General features: G+C 36.1%; 1 protein-coding gene across 1 annotated transcript in view; it reads right to left on the bottom strand.

The window, feature by feature from the left end:
• AHI1 (Abelson helper integration site 1) overlaps positions 1–18,415 on the bottom strand; it is a 202,890-nt gene that overhangs the window by 138,520 nt on the left and 45,955 nt on the right. Inside the window, exons 11-14 of the mRNA XM_006885009.1 lie at positions 16,432–16,555; positions 10,696–10,925; positions 8,603–8,709; positions 1,845–1,963 (exon numbers count right to left, since the gene is read on the bottom strand). Of these exons, the coding sequence (XP_006885071.1) occupies positions 1,845–1,963; positions 8,603–8,709; positions 10,696–10,925; positions 16,432–16,555 (580 nt within the window). The remainder of the gene's footprint in view (positions 1–1,844; positions 1,964–8,602; positions 8,710–10,695; positions 10,926–16,431; positions 16,556–18,415) is intronic.

Genomic DNA, 18,415 nt, shown 5'->3' with positions numbered 1-18,415 from the left:
CCTTCTCCCAGGGAGCACTAAAATCTATAAGCAAATAAAAATTAAATAGACATTTAAAAATATGAATATGTATTTAAAGAAGCTTCCTTTATTTTAAATTATAAAAGTACCTGTCTAGAATCTGGCTTAATTAAAACCTTTGTTTTTCTAAATAGTTGGACACTTGATGAAAAAATTGCCTCTTAGAAAAATCTCAACTTTATAATATGCATCTGTTCATGATGATACTTTCTCTAATTAGTGATCAAAATAAGGAACTGATATCTCACTTGGAGTGTGTTTCTGAGTAATTTTTAAAAAATAAGTATATACATGTTTCAGACTACTTTTTTAAAAATAAAACTTAGAGATTCATTAAAAAAAAAAAAAGAGAGACCTATGTCAATACAGACTGGTTAACTCACTCTTCTTAAATCAGTGTCTTACCCTACACTGAACTTCACTTCTTTCTCCCAAGGAAAAGGTCCACGTTCAGCCTTCTCTTGTCTAAATTCCACCCATTCTTCAAATCAAGCTGAAAGGGCCATAGAGGCCCTGATGGAAAACCACCTCAGATCTATTATGGTAAAAACAAACAAAACCACCCCACAAAAACCAAAAACAACTTATATTTGCTAAATAAATACATATTGAGTTCCTGACCTTTGTGAGCCATTTTATAGGCACGATGGATAAAGAAAAGGTGGAGGCCAGTCCTAATGTATCTCACACTTTAATGATTCCTGCCGCGTTCTATCCAACCCATGCTGACTCTCTATTTGGTTTCCAAAGCAGTGTATCTTAATGGGAAGAGACTGCTCATCTTCCCTCCATGGAGACAATGGATTCAAACCACCAATCTTTCAATTAGCAATGCAACACATTACACACCAATGTCACCAGAGCGCTAAATCTCACAAGTTAGCCTAATTAAACACTTTTATGTCTTATTTTGGGAGTTCACAACTAGATTAAACTCCTGATACTCTAATCTTCTTGGTCCATCTCTCACAGCACTCATTGTCAGTATCTCCAACAATTCTACAAACAAGCTTGATGGGCTAAATGATTAGGCCTAAAAAGACATTTGCAGAAACATGTTAATATATGTTACTGATCTGCCTTTTTAAGAAGAACAATGCTTAGAAGTAAAATAGCCAATCAAATGTTATTTAATAAAATAGCTTTCTTTCATTTGTTTTATAGGAACTCTAATTCCAAAACCAAAGCACACTAGAAGTACATGTTGGTTTCCCAGATGCTGCTTCTTCAATGCTGTATTAACCAGAAGCCCCTCATCTATAAGATATTATACTGTGCTATGCCACTAGAATGCCCTGGAAGCCTAGTAGCAAGAAGCTATGCTGCAATTCCAAAGGCACACAGTTCAAATCCACTAGCTGCTCCATGAGAAAAGGATGGGCAATCTCCTCTGGTGAGGTTAAACACCTTTGAAAGTCAGCTGGAGGGTCAGGTATGGGTTGGTTCTGACTTGATGGTACATAACAATAACAACATGCTAATATGATAGTGATAAAAGACATTCCATTACTATTGAAAGGAGGAGTTTCCTTTTTTTAATTCAAAAAGCAAAAAAGGATTGCACTTCATATTTCTGAATATGTTTTGGGCAAAATGCCTCTTTGTTGTGGGGAGCTGTTCTATAATTGCAGGATGTTTCATAGTACCCATGGTCTCTACCCACCAGACACCAGCAGCAACAGTCAAAAATGTTTCCACACATGGCCAGATGTTCTTTGGGATGAAAAAATTGCCACTGGCTTAGAACTACTGTTACATTTAAAAACGTTAATTCATCATTTATTCTACAGTGATGCAGTCTGTTAATACTGAAATATACTTACATTCGGAGATCCATAATTCTCAAAGTACTATCTTTGGTATGAATTAATAAACGTTTTCCATTGGGATGAACCTCCAAATAACTTATTGGAATCCCTTTAAACTCACTCTCTTTAATTTCCTAAAATGATATAAAAAGAAGATTTTATATACATACACACACATATATATATACCACTATGAAAAGGCTTGTCTACTGATAAGCGTTTCTAATTTATTCTTGGAAGTAATTTTCAATTTGGCTGTAAGATTATTTGCAAAAAGAGCTGTAAATTCACTTAGGCGTTGAAAATGAACTTGTATAAATTAAATTTCTGCTATTTGTTGTTATTGTTATGTGTCATCAAGTCACCTGCAAATGCTTTATTTATTTATATTTTAGGATATTTACTTTCTAAAATTTAGCCCCAAATCAACACTTCTAAAATATTCCTTAACAAGGTATTTTTAGCTTGTTGTTGATGCTGTCAGGTGCAGTCGAGTCACTTGCGACTCAAAGTGACCCTATGTACATCAGCCCTAAATGCTGCCCTATCTCTTGCCAATCTTCTTGTCTCTGACACACCCATCCCCATTTCCCCAGTGATGGAATCAATCCATCTCATCGAGGGTCTTCCTCTCCTGCGCTGCCCCTCCACCCTCCCAAGCATTACGTCTCTCTCCAAGGACCGACCCCATCTTGAAACATTTCCAAAGTATGTCAGTCAGAGCTTCAGAATTCTTGCCTTCAAGGAGCAGCCTGGCTTTACCCTCTCCAAAATGAACATGTTTGTTCTCCTAGCAGTCCATAGTATATTCAGTATTCTTCTCCAGCACCAAAGCTCAAAGGCATCAAGTCTCCTTCTATCATCCCTAGTCATTGTCCAGCTCTCTGATGCACCGCAAGTAATGGTATCAGGTGCACCTTAGTCTCTAGACTAACATCGTTGCTCCTCAGTACCTTGGAGAGGTCTCTGACAGTAGACTTTCCCAATGCAATATGTCTTTTAATTTCCTGGCTGCTGGTACCAAGAGTGTTGATTGTAGAGCCAACCAAACGGAAGCTGTCAACAATCTCAATCTCTTCACCATCTATCATGATGCTGTCAATTGGCCCAGTGGTGAGAATCTTTGTTTTTCTGACGTTGAGCTTCAATCCATATTTAAGGTTGCAGTCCTTGACGTTCTACAGCAAGCACTTCTGGTCCTCCTCAGTTTTAGCAAGCAGGGTTGTGTCATTTGCATAATTCAGATTGTTGATGGGTCTACTTCGAATCTTGATGCCACACTTCTCCTCATAGAGCCCAGCATCCTGGATAATCAGTTCTGCATATAGATTGAAAAGATATGGACATAGGTCACACCTTTGATGCACATCCTTCCCAATTTTGAACCATGCAGTGTTTCCTTGCTCTGTTCTGACTACTACCTCCTGGTCCAAGTATAGGTTTCACATAAGCACAGTAAGTGTTCTGGGATTCCCATTCTTCTCAGTAAGCCCAGTTTGTTGTGATCCACACAGTCAAATGCCTTTGCATAGTCAATGAAACGCAAATACTAGTACTCTTTGCTTTTAGCCAAGATCCATCTGACATTAGCTATAATATTCCTAGTGGCACAGCCTTTTCTAAATCCAGCCTGCACTTCAGGCAGTTTTTTATTGATGTGCTGTTCATTCTTCAGCAGAATCTTGCTTGAATGTGGTATCAATGATATTGTTGGAAAATTTCCACAATCTGTCAGATCACCTTTCTTTGGAAGGGAACCAAATATAGATCTATTCCAGTCAGTAGGCCAGGTGGTTGCCCTCCAGATTTCTTGGCACAATTTGGTGAGCACATCCAGGGCAGCATCTATTTGTTGAATATATGTTAACTGGTATTCCATCAATTCCTGTGGCCTTGTTTTTTTGCCAATTTTTTCACAGCAACTTGAATTTCCTCCTTCATCACAGGCTCTTGTTCATACTTTGTTTCATGAAATATTTCTGTGTCCACCAATTCCTTTTGGTACAATAACTCTGTATACACTTTCCATCTTCTTTTAATGCTTCTTGAATCATTGAATATTCTGTTCAAAGCATCCTTAAGTACTGCAATTCCAGATTTGAATTTGTTCTTCAGTTCCTTCAGCTTAAGAAATGCTGAGCGTTTTCAGCCTTTTTGATTTTCTGACTCCAGCTCCTTGCACATTTCATTGAAATACTTCACTGTGTCTTCCCTCACTGCCCTCTGAAATCTTCTGTTCAACTCCTTAATATCTTGATTTCTTCCCTTTGCTTTGGCTTCTTGGTGCTCCAGTGAAATATTTAGAGTTTCTTCTGACATCCATCTTGGTCATTTCTTCCTTCTCTGCCTTTGTAATGACCTTGTGCATTCTTCCTGGATGATATTATTGATATCCTCCCACAGCTCATCCAGTCTTCACTCATTAATGTCCAAGGCCTCAAACCTGTTCCTGAGATGGTTTTGAAATTCAGGTGGGATAGACTCAAGGTCAAGTTTTGGTTCCTGTGGACTTCATTTCATTTTCCTCAGCTTCAGCTTGAACTTGCATGTAAGTAGTTGGTGGTCTGTTCCACAAATCATCATACAAAGCAGAAAGCTTCTGAGAATTTTTTTTCTTTAGACACACCATTATATTTGTGGTGGAACTTTATGCCACAAACTAGGTTCCCATTTAACAATTTCTCTATATACCAGCGACACTGGTTATACGTTCTACACTGGGCCCACTGTCTCATCGTGTTCATTCTGGCTGTTTCAGTTCCATTAATTTGGCTCCCTTACCCCTTGCCTATCTCTAACTTTCTTAGTTTTCTATTAGGACAAATTATTTCATACAGATGAGTTCTGGGGCTTTTTAAACACCTACTTCTTTATTTGTATGAATATTTGCATGGTAAATCTTTTCCCTTCTTTACTCAAAACCTATGGATACCTTTCATTTTGAAGTGATTTTAAATAAGCATTATCTAGTTGAGTTGTGCTTATTTTGTTCACTCTACAAATCTATCTAATATATTTAAGCTTGTTTCCTTTTTTAAAATTTCACATTGATTTGCTCACAAAGTTCATATATACCATGTTTCACACTATTTTTTTATACATAGTATACTTCATAAAATCATTCCCATGCATTATGTTTTATAAAATCAATCATCCCCTCCCTCCACCCACCAAACTGCAACCCTGCAGTTTTGCCCCTACCCATCCTTCCTGTTCTGCTCCTCCGCCCTCCCCCCTTAGGTTCCCATACATGTTTTACTAGTTATCCTTCTATTTTTATAACAATGGTCTTATGCAGTATTGGACCTTATGAGACTGAGTTAGTTCACTCAGCATAATGCTCCCTAGATTCTCCCATGTTATACAGTATTTTTTAAAAAATCATTATTGATCTTTAAAAAATAAGTATAAGATTCATAGGTGATGCCTTTATTTTATGAGCCACTTTGTTACGCTGCTGAACGGTGACATCTGGGAGAGGTGTCAGTTCCAAGTTTAAAAGGGAGCTCAGGGCAGGTCATGGGGCTTCCTGTAGTCTCCACCAGTCCAGTAAGTCTAGCCTTTTGTACGACTTTGAGTTTTAGTCCATGCTTACTATTTGGTCTATGATTCTATCTGAGATTCCATCTCATGTATTTCTGGTCAGATTGGCCAGTAGTGGTAGAAAGACATCATAAGGTTCTTCTGCTCTCAATATAGCCGAGGCCATGGTTCAAGCAGCTTTACACCTGCAGCTTCCAATTTTACAAATTTAAAAGTAAGCACTGAAGCAATTTTCAATTCTACCCCTATCTCAAACTCTCTGACTATATAATTTAACTTATCCTGAAGTGGTAATTATCAGACTTTTATTCTGAAACAATTATCCTATAATATTAGGGTTTGTTTTTTGGTTTGGTTGGGGTTGTGGGTTTTGTTGATTTTTCTATTTTGTTGAAAGATATTGAAGACTGTGAAAGAAGGCAACCCACCAATGATGTCAGAGAAGATAAACACTGAAGGAGTACCAACAATCTAAGTCCTCCGCAGAAAGAATTAACAAAAGCCTTTGTTAGGATTACTGAGGAGGAAAAAATGGCAATGCAAAACTCCTTAGGCTTAAAACCCCAGAGTCAAGGCAAAGTGTGCTATAAGTTGTAGGCAGAATTCTGAACTTGCCTTCTTGCCCCGGGGATCCTCCTTATTGCTCCTGCGCCCTTCCACAAAGGGATCTCCTCATCACAGGAGGCTTAGCACTAGCACTCCTTGTGTGTACTTGACATCTTACTTTGGAAGCAAACAACTGCTGCAGCCCTAACACTGGTAGCTGAGCCTCTACTACAGCTGCTTAACACGAAGATTTGTTTCATCTATTTTTTTTTAAGTTTCAGAAAAAGTCAAGAATTGAGAGCACAGATGGGGCTTTCACTGAGCCGTGCTACGATGATTTGGGGCTGAGGGGGGCACGGTGGAGGCCTGAGCAACTGCAGCCACGCTTCACAGACGCAAATGTGCAAAACCGAAACAAAACTGCCTCGCAAGTTAAGTGTTAGGTGCAAATTTGAGAAAGTTGCTGGCAGACTTGGTGTTTGTTGTATTCGTTAGTGATTCTCACCATATTTTTTTCTTTATCCTATTCATTCTCAGACTTAAAACAAACAAACAAAAAAAAGGGATTTTAAGTCAATGATTAAGCCCAAGGAATGAATAAAATAACAATATGCATAGCAGCCTCATGCAGCCAGAGTACCAAGAACAACCAAGAATGAAGGAAAAACTAGTAACAGTTTTTAACCTTCCCTCCGGCACTCTGTGAGCCCACTGCTGCCAAAAAGGCACATTCAAACACATTTCTTAATGTTTAATTTTTTTTTAACATCTCAAGTAATCATGAAGCTACAGACTGTCAAGGTAACTGTGTCCTCTGGTTACTAATATGATAAATAAAGATGACTTTTCACACAAATAGTAAGCTCTGCCTTATCTAGTAATTACTAATCAAGTATTGGGAAAATCTGCTGTCATGGACCTCTCCACAGCACTGAAGATCAACGATGTCAGTCTAGAGACAAAGGTGTGCCTAATCCAGGACATGGTCTTCTCAACTGTTACGCTTCAGAGAGCTGGAAAATGACTAAAGATGACAGAAGAATAGATGCCTTCAAGTTGTGGTGCTGGAGAAGAGTTTTGATGAAGTGCCAAGAAATCAAATAGGTCTGTGTTAGAGAGGGGAAAGAAACCATGTCTCTCCTTGGAGGCTAGGATTTTGAAGCTTGGCCTCACTTCGGGCACATGGCCAGGTCCTTGGAGAAGGACATCATGCTCGGAAAGGAGGACAGACAGCACAGGAGAGGAAGACCCTGGATGAGACAGATAGATTAATACAGTAACTGGGGCATCGGGGGTTTGTGTATTGTAATCAGTGAAACTGGCTCAGGACAGGGAAGGGATCAGAGCTGCTGTACATAGGGTCAATATACATCGCAGGTGACTCAAAGGCACATAACACAATAACATACTATGACAAGTTTGGAAGCAGGAGTGGCATCCACTTCCTAAACAACATGCCTCAGAAACTATGAACTTTGATACATGTCTATAGTTATGAAGGGGGCTCAGGCCTTTTGTTTATTATAGGGTTACTATGAGTGATGCTCGACTCGAAGGCAATCAACAACAATCAAGTAATTATGACTGGTACATCTGGAGCCTTTCAAATCTCTCAGGATTGCAAATAATCAGTTCTTTTTCTTTCCTAAAGTGTGTAAAATTATGTTACAGTAAGGCATCATTCATTAATCTGATAGAACGGACAACAATGACTAAATATAAAATATATTCTAATGGGTTTTCCATAGATCTCATAGGCTCAATAGATTTAATTACAGTTCGCAGAAATTCTTTAGGTGTATTCTAACTAGAACAAATACTGTTAAAATCTGTTATGTAAAAATGTAGAACAAATGTTTCGCAAATAAGGTAAAAACTACATAATTTCTAAAAAATAAACTCTAGCTTGTTGTTGTTGTTGTTATGTGCCATCGAGTCATTTGCGACTCACAGCGACTCTCTGTACAAGAACCTTAAATGCCGTTTTATCCTGTGCCAACCTCGCTGTCTCAAACACATTCATTCCCACCACTCCAGATTATGAAAATTATTTTTTAATCAAATGTAGGAAATATCCACCAATATACCTCCTCAAAAGACAAACACATTAAAAATACTTTACCTTTAAAAGAAAGGTGTTATGCATTTGTTTCTGCTTACTTCGTAAATTTTACATTAAGTAATTATCGTGGTTAAATAACAAACCTAAGTCTAATGATACGATTCAGAAACACTATGCTGCTGGAAAAAATACTGAACACAGCATTTTAACAAACTGTTACTGAGTCAAGAAAAAGGATGTATGATTAGCAGAAAATACTATTATTTACAGGATAATATAGTATGTTCTTAATTTTGGGGGGGGTACAGGTTTCATCTAATAGAGAATTGAATGCTATGTACAGATCCAGGGTTCAAAACATGAAGGTTAAGCTTGGCCTGAAAATGAGGAAAATTTTCAATAAGCTATACTTTATCATCAATTTGCTATCAGGAAAGTATAGGTATTGGGAAACCTGGTTTCTATCTGTTGTTTTGTTTGGGGTTTTTTGTTTGGGTGTTTTGTTGGGTTGTTTTTTTTGTTTTTGGTTTTTTTTTTAGAGAATAGAATGTCCTGACATTGATTTTTAAAGGGCACTTTTCAATTTTTCTAATCCCCTCAGATAAGAAGTAACACATTTTACCTTATTTACACTCCAGTGTCGCACTGAATGCTGCACGTCACTCACTTTGACGTAGGTATTCCACACCACAATCACTCCTGTGCAGTCTCCTGAATACATGTGGTGACCTATTTTAAAAACATCCTCATTTATGAATGTTACACAGAATTAGCCACAAAATAAAGCTGGGGAAACCGTATCCCAGTAAAACAGTCAAAGTAACAAACATTTACTATACAGTATTTCTATTTTAAAATTCATTAAAAAAAACACTCCACAAAATTTATATTCAAAACCCAACTATCTTTAAATGTCCTTCACTCTTGAATTCTTTTTTATAATGTATTCCCATTTGTGACTTACCTGCATTTGAATATAAAGATAAAAAGAACACCTCTGTCCATGTGTTTCTAACTCCTATTCCAAATTCAAATCAATTATTTAATAACTACAACACTTATATCCCTCATCTTTACTAACCAATTTAGTTTGCATTACCTCAAAAACATTCATATTCTACTACACTGGTGTTTGCTGTTAGGTGTCATGGAGTCAGTTCCAACTCAAAGTAAAACAAAACCAAAGGCCGTACAACCCTGTGCTTAAGTTTACTGTTCCAGTTACGGTCCCAATCCACTGGGTGAGCGGTTCTTCTCTCTTTTGTTGAACTCTGATGGCTTAATGGGAAGGCTTTGCGCTGTCAACCCAAAGGTAAGTGGTTCAAATCCACCAGCTGCTCTGCCAGAGAAAGATGGATAATCACCTCCTGTGCAATTAAAGATTCTGAAAACCTGCTAGAGGATCAGCCGTGAGTCAGATTCAACTCGAACGTATTATTATGTATTACTACGTAATAATAACAACAACAACAACTTTAAAAAAAATGATCTCCTTTTCCAGAACTGGCCCCTCTTGATAACGAACTTAGTAGCATAATGCCTGGCACCCGGTAGAAACTCAGTAACAATAAATTAACAGGTGTTCCATTCAACATTACTCTTAAGAGTTTAAATAACTTACATTTCAATGATCCCTCCAAGATTATCAATTTCAACTTCATATCCACTCAGGAATATCTTATACCCAATTATTAATAGATAGTTGTTCATCAACTATGAATACAATATTTTACTAAGCAGCTTGTTTAGTTGGTAAATTAGTCTATATAATGTTCTTTCAAATTTTTAGCAAAGCTGGATTGTGTGTGTGTGTGTGTGTGTGTGTGTGCGCGCGCGCGCCTTTGTCCCACAACCATCCACTGGAGAAACATAGGTCAATTTCCACTTTTTCTCCTATATTTAGGTATTTTATTATCTAGTATTTGAAGAAATCATTCATCTTTATCTTTTAATCTGAGAGTTACTCGTATGTCACATTATTTTCAGATAAATTTTTATGCTTGGTTGACTTTTTCTTGACTTGTTTCAATTTATTAACATTCCTATAGTTGAACTGTTTTAAAAAGGGTCACTATGAGTTGGAGTTGACTTGACAGAACATAGCTGAAATATATAAAAACGATCTGCTTCTATCTGGATTCTGTCTAACTGCGGCTGTAAGTCTGTATTATCTGAAATAATGCCAAAAAAGGGGGAGGGGGGACGATTTAGTAGTTATACTGAATTTACTTAACCTTTCAGCTAATGAAAGAATATTTCATACTTTTAAAACATTACTATCTATTATTGTACTAAAAATGTAAATAATTGCAAGCTTCTCTACTTTAAAAAAAAATGCTTCTGCTAAAATTAAATACAAATGTTCAATATAACCTTTTCATTTTTTACTCTTTGGTCCTAAAAAGCAAAGTATTATTAAGATGATAAACATTAACCCCATGAAGTATATGTGAAATATGTTGCATAAGTAATTCTTTTCACAAAGAGTAATTGGATTTAATTGTTTAGGCATTAATAACCTCAAAAATGTGAATACTTCAGTAACTATTGGTCTAGCCTATCATCCATCAATCATTCATTTAACAATTCCAAGCAACAAACAATTAAAAAAATTTCTCAGTATCTTAAGTAATTATTATTCTAGTAAAATAAAAAAAATAACTTAAAACATCTTCATGCACGTAGGCTTCACGTAGAGCACATTCTCTGACCTACCTTCCGTATCAAAACAGATAGAGTTGATAAAGCTTTTGTGAGTGTCAAACTGTCGGATCAAGATGGCAGGATTCTCCCTCATCTCAATCTTCCATATCCGTATCACAGAATCATAACATCCTGTAACCACCAGCTCTTTCACAGCTGGATGAAATTTAGCCGTGTAAACAAAGGAAGGATGAGGTAAAACTTTGAAAGTATTAGTATTATTTATTTCATTTTTCCATATCCTACGAAAGACCAAAAAAAAAAAATATATATTAGACCTTATCCTAGAAGGTAAAAAAGTTCTTTAAAAATTTCTCCAAGAACCAATATAGCCATCTGGACCTCAAGCACACAATGGATAATAATCAGTGGTAAAATAAGAAAATGAAAAATATATCAAACATGTTTGATGGGTTGATTTACAGATTTCTTAAAGTTTTATCAAGCACAATGGCTAATTTGTCCACTAATTTAGCTGAGACTGTGAAAAAAATCTAACTTTTCTGTAAACTTTTGTTAAAATGATAATTAAAATAAACAAAATTTATTTAAAAAAATAAAAGGGAAGAACTATCCAAAAAAAGAAATGTGATTCTTTAATAGAAAACAACCTATTACATATTTTTACTATATTTAACACTTATCTTTTCCTCTAAATAATAGCTAAGTTTTAATATTCCAAGATTATTATAACTTCTGAATATTTTTTAAAAGGAAAATGAACTGGGGGAGGGGGCAGAGGAAAATGTTTAACAATGAAGGGATGAAAATTCCATTTTTCTGTAAACTTTTGTCAAAATCACAATTGAAAACTTTTCTTAAAAAATTATTCTTATAACTTCTATAGTTTGAGACAACAATAAACTCTAAAGGCTGCATGGCTCTCTTAGACATTAGCATTTCCAACTGGTATGTACAAATAGGTAAAATCTAGCAACAGACAGGAGCATGGAATGTATGGTTTTTAACATATTGTTAAATCATGTTAAGAACATAATATTTTATAGGATGAGGAAATGCTTTATCATTTACCTTCCCAATTAAGAAGTAAAGCAGCTTAATTCTTTTTCAAACACTTCAACAGAAAAAAACACCACAGTTGCTAATAAAGAATCACATTGTGTGAGCTTCCTCAGCAGCTGCTTCGAATACAGGATATGGTCTTTCATTACTAAGCATCCAAACTAAAAATGGGGGAAGTGAAAGACTCTGTTTTCAAGTAAAACTAAAGCACGTGTGTCACTGCATAAACATCCTGGTCGGTTAACACTTCCATTGAACTTAATGTTACATGGAATATGGTACTGATCCAAAAGAAGTTATACCTCTGAGGGAGTATTAGGAAGACAGTTAAAAAGATAAAAGCTCAGTTGCTATACAGTATTTATCCTTGTGTGACTGAGACAGTTGGCTCAGCATAATGCTCTCTCGTCCCTCCCAAGTTAGGTAATAATTTACAAAGTTATTGCTCCTGCATGCTGCATAGTATTCCATTGTGTGATGAATGTATCATAATTTCTCAATCCATTTGTTTGTGGTTAGACATGTGGGCTGTTTCCATGTTCCTGCGATGGTGAATAATGCTGCTATGAACACTGGTGTACAAATCTCAGTTTGTGCCTCAGGTCTCATTTTCTCAGGGTATATTCCAAGTAGTAGAATAGCTGGGTCATATGGAATTTCTATGTTCAGTTTTTGAGGAAGTGCCAAACTGCCTTCCAGAATTGTTGTACCATTTTACAATCCTACCAACAATGTATAAGAGTTCCTTTCTTGCCAAATCCTCTCCAACATCTATTAAACTTTGCCACTCTTACTGGAGTGAGATGGTACCTCACTGTGGTTTTGATTTGCATTTTTCTTAGTGCCAGTGATTTGGAGCAATTCTTCATGTGTCTGTCATTCAAATATCTTCCCCTGTGAACATTCTTTCCATGTCTTTTGCCCATTTTGTAATTGGGTTATTGTATAAAACCATTATTGTAGAATAAGTATAAGGATCCAGGAGGGGTGGGAGAGTCTGGAAACAGAGGGATGTGGATGTGCAGGGGGAGGGAGGATTAAATACTGGGTTGTACAATTTGATGGATGGGGACGGTGAAGGAAATTAAAACAATTTGTTCTAATTGGTATTGGAATTTTGTAAATAAACTAGTAGAAAAAAGTAAAAAAAAAAAATTAAAAAAAGAAAAAGGAATAAACCTAGAGACATAAATTTCCTGATGCAGTCAATCTAATTCCTGTGCAGTCCATCAGGATATGTTCATGAGTACAGTCACCATTGGTGTTTCTTACAAAAGTTATTTTCTATGAGTAAGTCGTTAAATAAATAAAATTAAAAATAAAAACTCTGTTGCTTAATAATAACACTTAGTATCATTTGGTGCTAAAATATTATGTAATGAACATCTGAATGTAATTAAAACAGGCTAACATTTTAAAATGTGAATACTTACTTAGATTTAGTTTTAAAATGAAACTAGAATTCAAGCTAGTTTTAGTCACCCGAACACTGAAAGGATCCAACATCCGAATAAATCTATTCATGATTTCAGGGAAAAATCAGGTTGGTCATGGACATAGAACGCTTTAAGGATGCATCAACTTGGAAGTACTAGAAAAGAATGCACTCACATGTGTGCACATACATACAGACTCACAGACTTGGGAAAGGACTGAAATAAAGCATACACAAAACAAACACACAGAAAATGTAAAACCTTATGTATGTATGTATGTATGTATGTATGTATGTATGTATGTACGTACGTACGTACGTATGAAGACGAGTCAGAATAGTCTTTAAGGAGACATTACACATGGAAAAACCTTTCTGAATATATTAACAGCTGCTGGCCTGAGGAAAACAGATTCCTAATAACACAAAAAATCTTCAATCAATTGCTGTCAAGTTGGAAGCTACTCATAGCTGAGCCTTCAGTAGGTTTCTGGAGGCTATAAATTGCATGGGAGATTGTCCATCCAGAGAGGTGCTGCCTTTGAATGAGCAAAAGCACAGCTCTCTATGGTCTAGGCCACCAGGGCTCCTAACAACTAGAGAAAGGGATTTAGGCTAAACTGACATGTAAGTTAGAAATAGTAATTTAAGTGACGGGGATGACAGATGATAGATGGTTAACATGTGACAGTGATTCTCAGGAAGACACACTGAGAACAGGAGAAAGAATCCATGCTCCTCTGGTGGCCTGGTGGCAAAATGTTGTGCTGTAATCCTCAAAGCATGTGGTTTGAATCACACCACATTGATAGGCAATTTCCTCCCCCGCAATTAGCTGCCTCTGAAGTAGTCTGAACCCACCATCTGCTCTGTAGGAGAAAGATTGGCAATCTCCTTCCCTGCAATTAGCTGCCTCTGAAAAGCTCCAGAGGATCAGCTACAGGTTGGTTCCAACTCAATGGTATACAACAACAATCACATTTGGGTAGATTTTTCCTCCTGACTTTATTTTGATCATTACAAGTATTCTTTCTAAAATCTTATTAGCCTTTTTCTTTTTGTCTGTAGCAACAATGCTTCACTTAGTTAATGCATTACCTGTTCCCTTAGTTAATGCATTAACACAGGCAAATATTTATGATTTTGCTGTTATGTGCCATCTCAAGTCGCTTGCGACTCATAGTGACCCTATGTATGACAGCTCTGAACCCTGCTCAATCCTGAGCCAACTTTATTGTCTCTGACACACCTACCAGCATTACCCCAGTCACTGAGCCAATCCATTTCATCGACGGTCTTCCTCTCTTGTGCTGTCCTTCCACCCTCCCAAGCATGATGTCCCTCTCCAAGGACTGACTAAAAGGAAGGAAGTGGAATGATCTGCAGAGAGGAAGAGGTGAGTTCACCTGACTCTAAGTCTTACAGATCCATAGTCAGGCCACGTGTATTTCTCCAGCATTACCAGGCATCCAACAGAATGGCTACACCGAAATTAAGTAGACAGGGTCCCAAGGTTTTCATTTAATAGTGACTAGTAGTAGAGTAAGGGCTTGGAGGTGGAATGGATAAGAATATACTTGATAACTAAAGTCAGTAGATTAATCTGCCAGCTACTCCACTGGAGAAAGATGTGTCACTCTGCTTCCTTAAAGGTTTACAGCCTTGTGAACATCAAGAGTTAGTTCTACTGACTCATACAAAATCATTTTGAGTCAGAATTGACATGAGAGCAATAGGTCCTTATATTATGTTCTCAGCTGCACAGAAAGATATATCAATTGTTACCATTGTCACCTTTTTCATTTACACTTAAACTAAAAAGCAACAATAAGATCTCGACCATTTTCTTTTTAATAATAAGAAAAGAGCTCATAACAGTGAAAGTGTTAGAAGAGCAAGAAGCAAAGCAAGTCAATGACCATGAAGCCATAAAGGATCTCCAACTGCTCGAGGTGTCAGTTTCCTACTCAGTAGAGAGAAGAATGTGAACTTATCAATAGGTAGATTTAAGTGACAAATACAAAAGCATTTGAAAAAATTGTCTTCAGTAGTTTTAAAATACAAACAAGGCAGAACAAATAGCTAAAAAAGCATAAATGAAATTTTAAGACATAACTTCCCAAATGCTTTACTATGATACTTAATAAATTCTCATCTCATTGAGTCAGATCCAACTCACAGTTCATTTTCCATTGGATTTCTAAGGCTATTAATACAAACGAGGAGACTGTCCATCTCTCCACCAAGGAGCTGCTGGTGCAACTGAACCACCAGAGTTGTGGCCTCTGGCTCAACAACCCAACTCCCCATGAACCAGGACACTGGGCACTCCCTCGTTAAATTAAAAGGGACTGGATTATTTAACGACTAACATCTTAAACACCTATTCTATAATCTACAAAGCTCTCAAAACACAGGGTTTATATTAATTTATTTAACCTATGTGCTGAAAAATATTGTGTTTTACTTTCTTTCTAAACCAACAGTGAAAGCAGAATCTGTGCCACTGAAAGAAAATCTCACCTTCTTGGAAAAAACCTTATTTGTTTAGTAACCTCAACACAAAATATTAATGAGTTTATATAACAAGACTTTAGAGACACTGAGTTCTGCTGTTACTGTCAATGTGCTGTCAAATCAGAACTGATTCAAAGCTGAACCTGCAGCAGGTTTTCAGAGGTTGAAAATCACACAAGAGATGACAGCGCACCTTTTTACTACAGAGCACCTGGTGGATTCAAACTGCCTGTCTCACACTTAGGACAACAATTATATATATTTATAATTATAGATTTATTTATATTTGTAATTATAAGTTGTTGTTATTATAAGCCATCGAGTCGCCTGCAACCCAGAGCGACCCTATGTACAGTGCCTCGGAATCCTGCCCCATCTTGAACCTATCTCACTAATTCTGACACACCAAACCCCAGTGCCCCAATTTCTGTGTCAATCATGCAGGGTCTGTCCCCCCACCCTTCTAAGCATGATGTCCTTTTCCAAGAAATGGTCTCTCCTGGCCACGTGGACAAAGGATGTATTATAAATTATATATGTAAATATATTATATATAATATAAAAATATGAGTGTGTGTGTGTGTGTGTGTATAAACAACAACATATCAAAATGTTTAAGTACATTTCAGAAGAAAATTTTCATAGCTTCTAATATAATCAATCTATACAGATGTATATTTAGACAATTCCTAGATTGGTAAAACATATTTAATGTACAAGAACAGTCATAGCACAAATGCTTTTCTTGATGGCATACAAAGAAGTATACTAACCTGGCAGTGCCATCAGATGATGCAGTAAGGATATAGCGATCATCATACGACCAGCAAAGATCATAAATGATATTGAGATGGCCACACAATTCTCTCATGTATCGTCCAGAAGGGATTTCGTATACTAACGAAAATATTTATAAATTAGTATGCTTTCAAATAGAAAATTCTTAGTCAAGAAAATTTTTAATGTAATCAATCCACAAATTCTTAATTTACATTAACTTAGACCTGAGGTAGAGTTGGTAAAAAAATTATAATCAAAGAAAATACAATGCAAGCAAAACTTTCAAATCTTTGCAAGAAGAGCTTTCCTTCATACTTCAGAGGCAAGAATCTGTACATAGAAAATTTGATAATACACACTGATCAAAAATTATTTTCCTCTTTTCAAAGCAATCCTAAAAATCTGATATTCAAGTTACTAATAAACTCATAAATATATTTAAATTGCTATTAACTTTAAATATTGTATATATGTTGTTGATTGCCATTGAGTTGAGCAAGACACAGCAGCCCTATAAACAAAAGGCCTGAAGGCTTTCTTTAACTATCGTCATTTATCAAAGTTCATAGAGTTTCCACAGGCATGTTGTTTAGGAAGTGGATGCCACTCCTGCTTTGAGGCATTTTCATTAGCCTTCCCAGAAGAGAAAGTGAAACTTTTGAGAATTGGCACAAAATGAGATTGCCTTGCCTTTCTGGATCTTGTAAAGTTTTTGCTTTTGACAGGGTGGAATTTTTCTCTTTTATTTGCTTATTTCAGTTGAAAGATTTGGATTTTCTGTGACAGGTTTCTGTTGTGTAAAGGTTTGAACATTTACAGGTTTTACTGTAATAATTGAGTTGAAATCCAATTAGCTTTCAATCAAGATTTTAATTATATGAAATAGTGATAAAAAGAAGCAATGCTCAGAAGAAGAAAAAACAAAAACATCTAAAACTGAAATTACCAACACAGCAAGGGAATTAACAGAGATACAATTTGATAAAGTAATATATTACTCAATATTATATGGACAAATTTCCAAGCCTCTACTCCCACCTAGTGGTAAAACTGTTTTTCCTTTAAAACAATTTTAGTAGCACTTCCAGTTAGTAATTAAAGATTTCTACTAATATGCAACAAATGCTTAATTAAAAAAGAAATACTGTAAGTCCTCTCACTACCTTTCAATTTCCAGATAGTAGGGCAATAATTAAAATAAATTCAAATCTAGCATAAGAAATGAGATTAGAATGAAAATGAAAAAAATATGTAAAATAAACAAGTGGTTTTTTTAAAAAAGAGATCAATATAACTGACAAATTTTTATCTAGAATGACAAGAAAAAAATATAAAAGACTCAAAATCTGAACATCAGGAATGGAAGAATACATACATATTACTGAAAACTATCAAAATAAAAAGAGAGTCCTGGTGGCAGAGCATATACCATATTGTATGGCTAACTAAATAAGGTCAGCAGTTCAAATCCACCAGTTTCTCCATGGGAAAATGATTGGCAGTCTCTTCCCATAAAAATTTACAGCACTGGACATCCAATAGAATTGGAATGGACGAAACAGCAGTGGGTTTGTTATCAATATTATGAAAAATGCTAAGCAAAAATCTCTAAGAAGCTTGTCTATATAAAAATGAATGTGACATGAGGACTTCAGTAAGATGCAACAATTTTCTATATGAAGATGCCATAATCTTGCTTTAATAAAATGAGGAAGACTTGAACTACCTATTGATGAAGATTAAACATTAAAGTTTCAATATGTTACCTCAAAATAAAGAATTGTTACAACCAGAGAAATGAATAAGGCCTTGAAATTACCACAGCTTTCATTTTACTTGGCTCTAGAGTCCACACCCATGTTTATTGTGGCTTTGTTCACAATAGCAAGGAGTTGGAAATAATCTCTGTGCCCATCAACGGTGGATAGATAGAGAACCTGTGGTATATTCACACAATGGAATACTAACTATGCTGCA

The sequence above is a fragment of the Elephantulus edwardii genome, unplaced genomic scaffold (genome assembly GCF_000299155.1).
Source record: "Elephantulus edwardii isolate Elephantulus edwardi_28Jun2011 unplaced genomic scaffold, EleEdw1.0 scaffold00039, whole genome shotgun sequence".
NCBI classification, from domain to species: Eukaryota; Metazoa; Chordata; class Mammalia; order Macroscelidea; family Macroscelididae; genus Elephantulus; species Elephantulus edwardii.
This window is presented reverse-complemented; position numbering and strand designations above follow the sequence as displayed.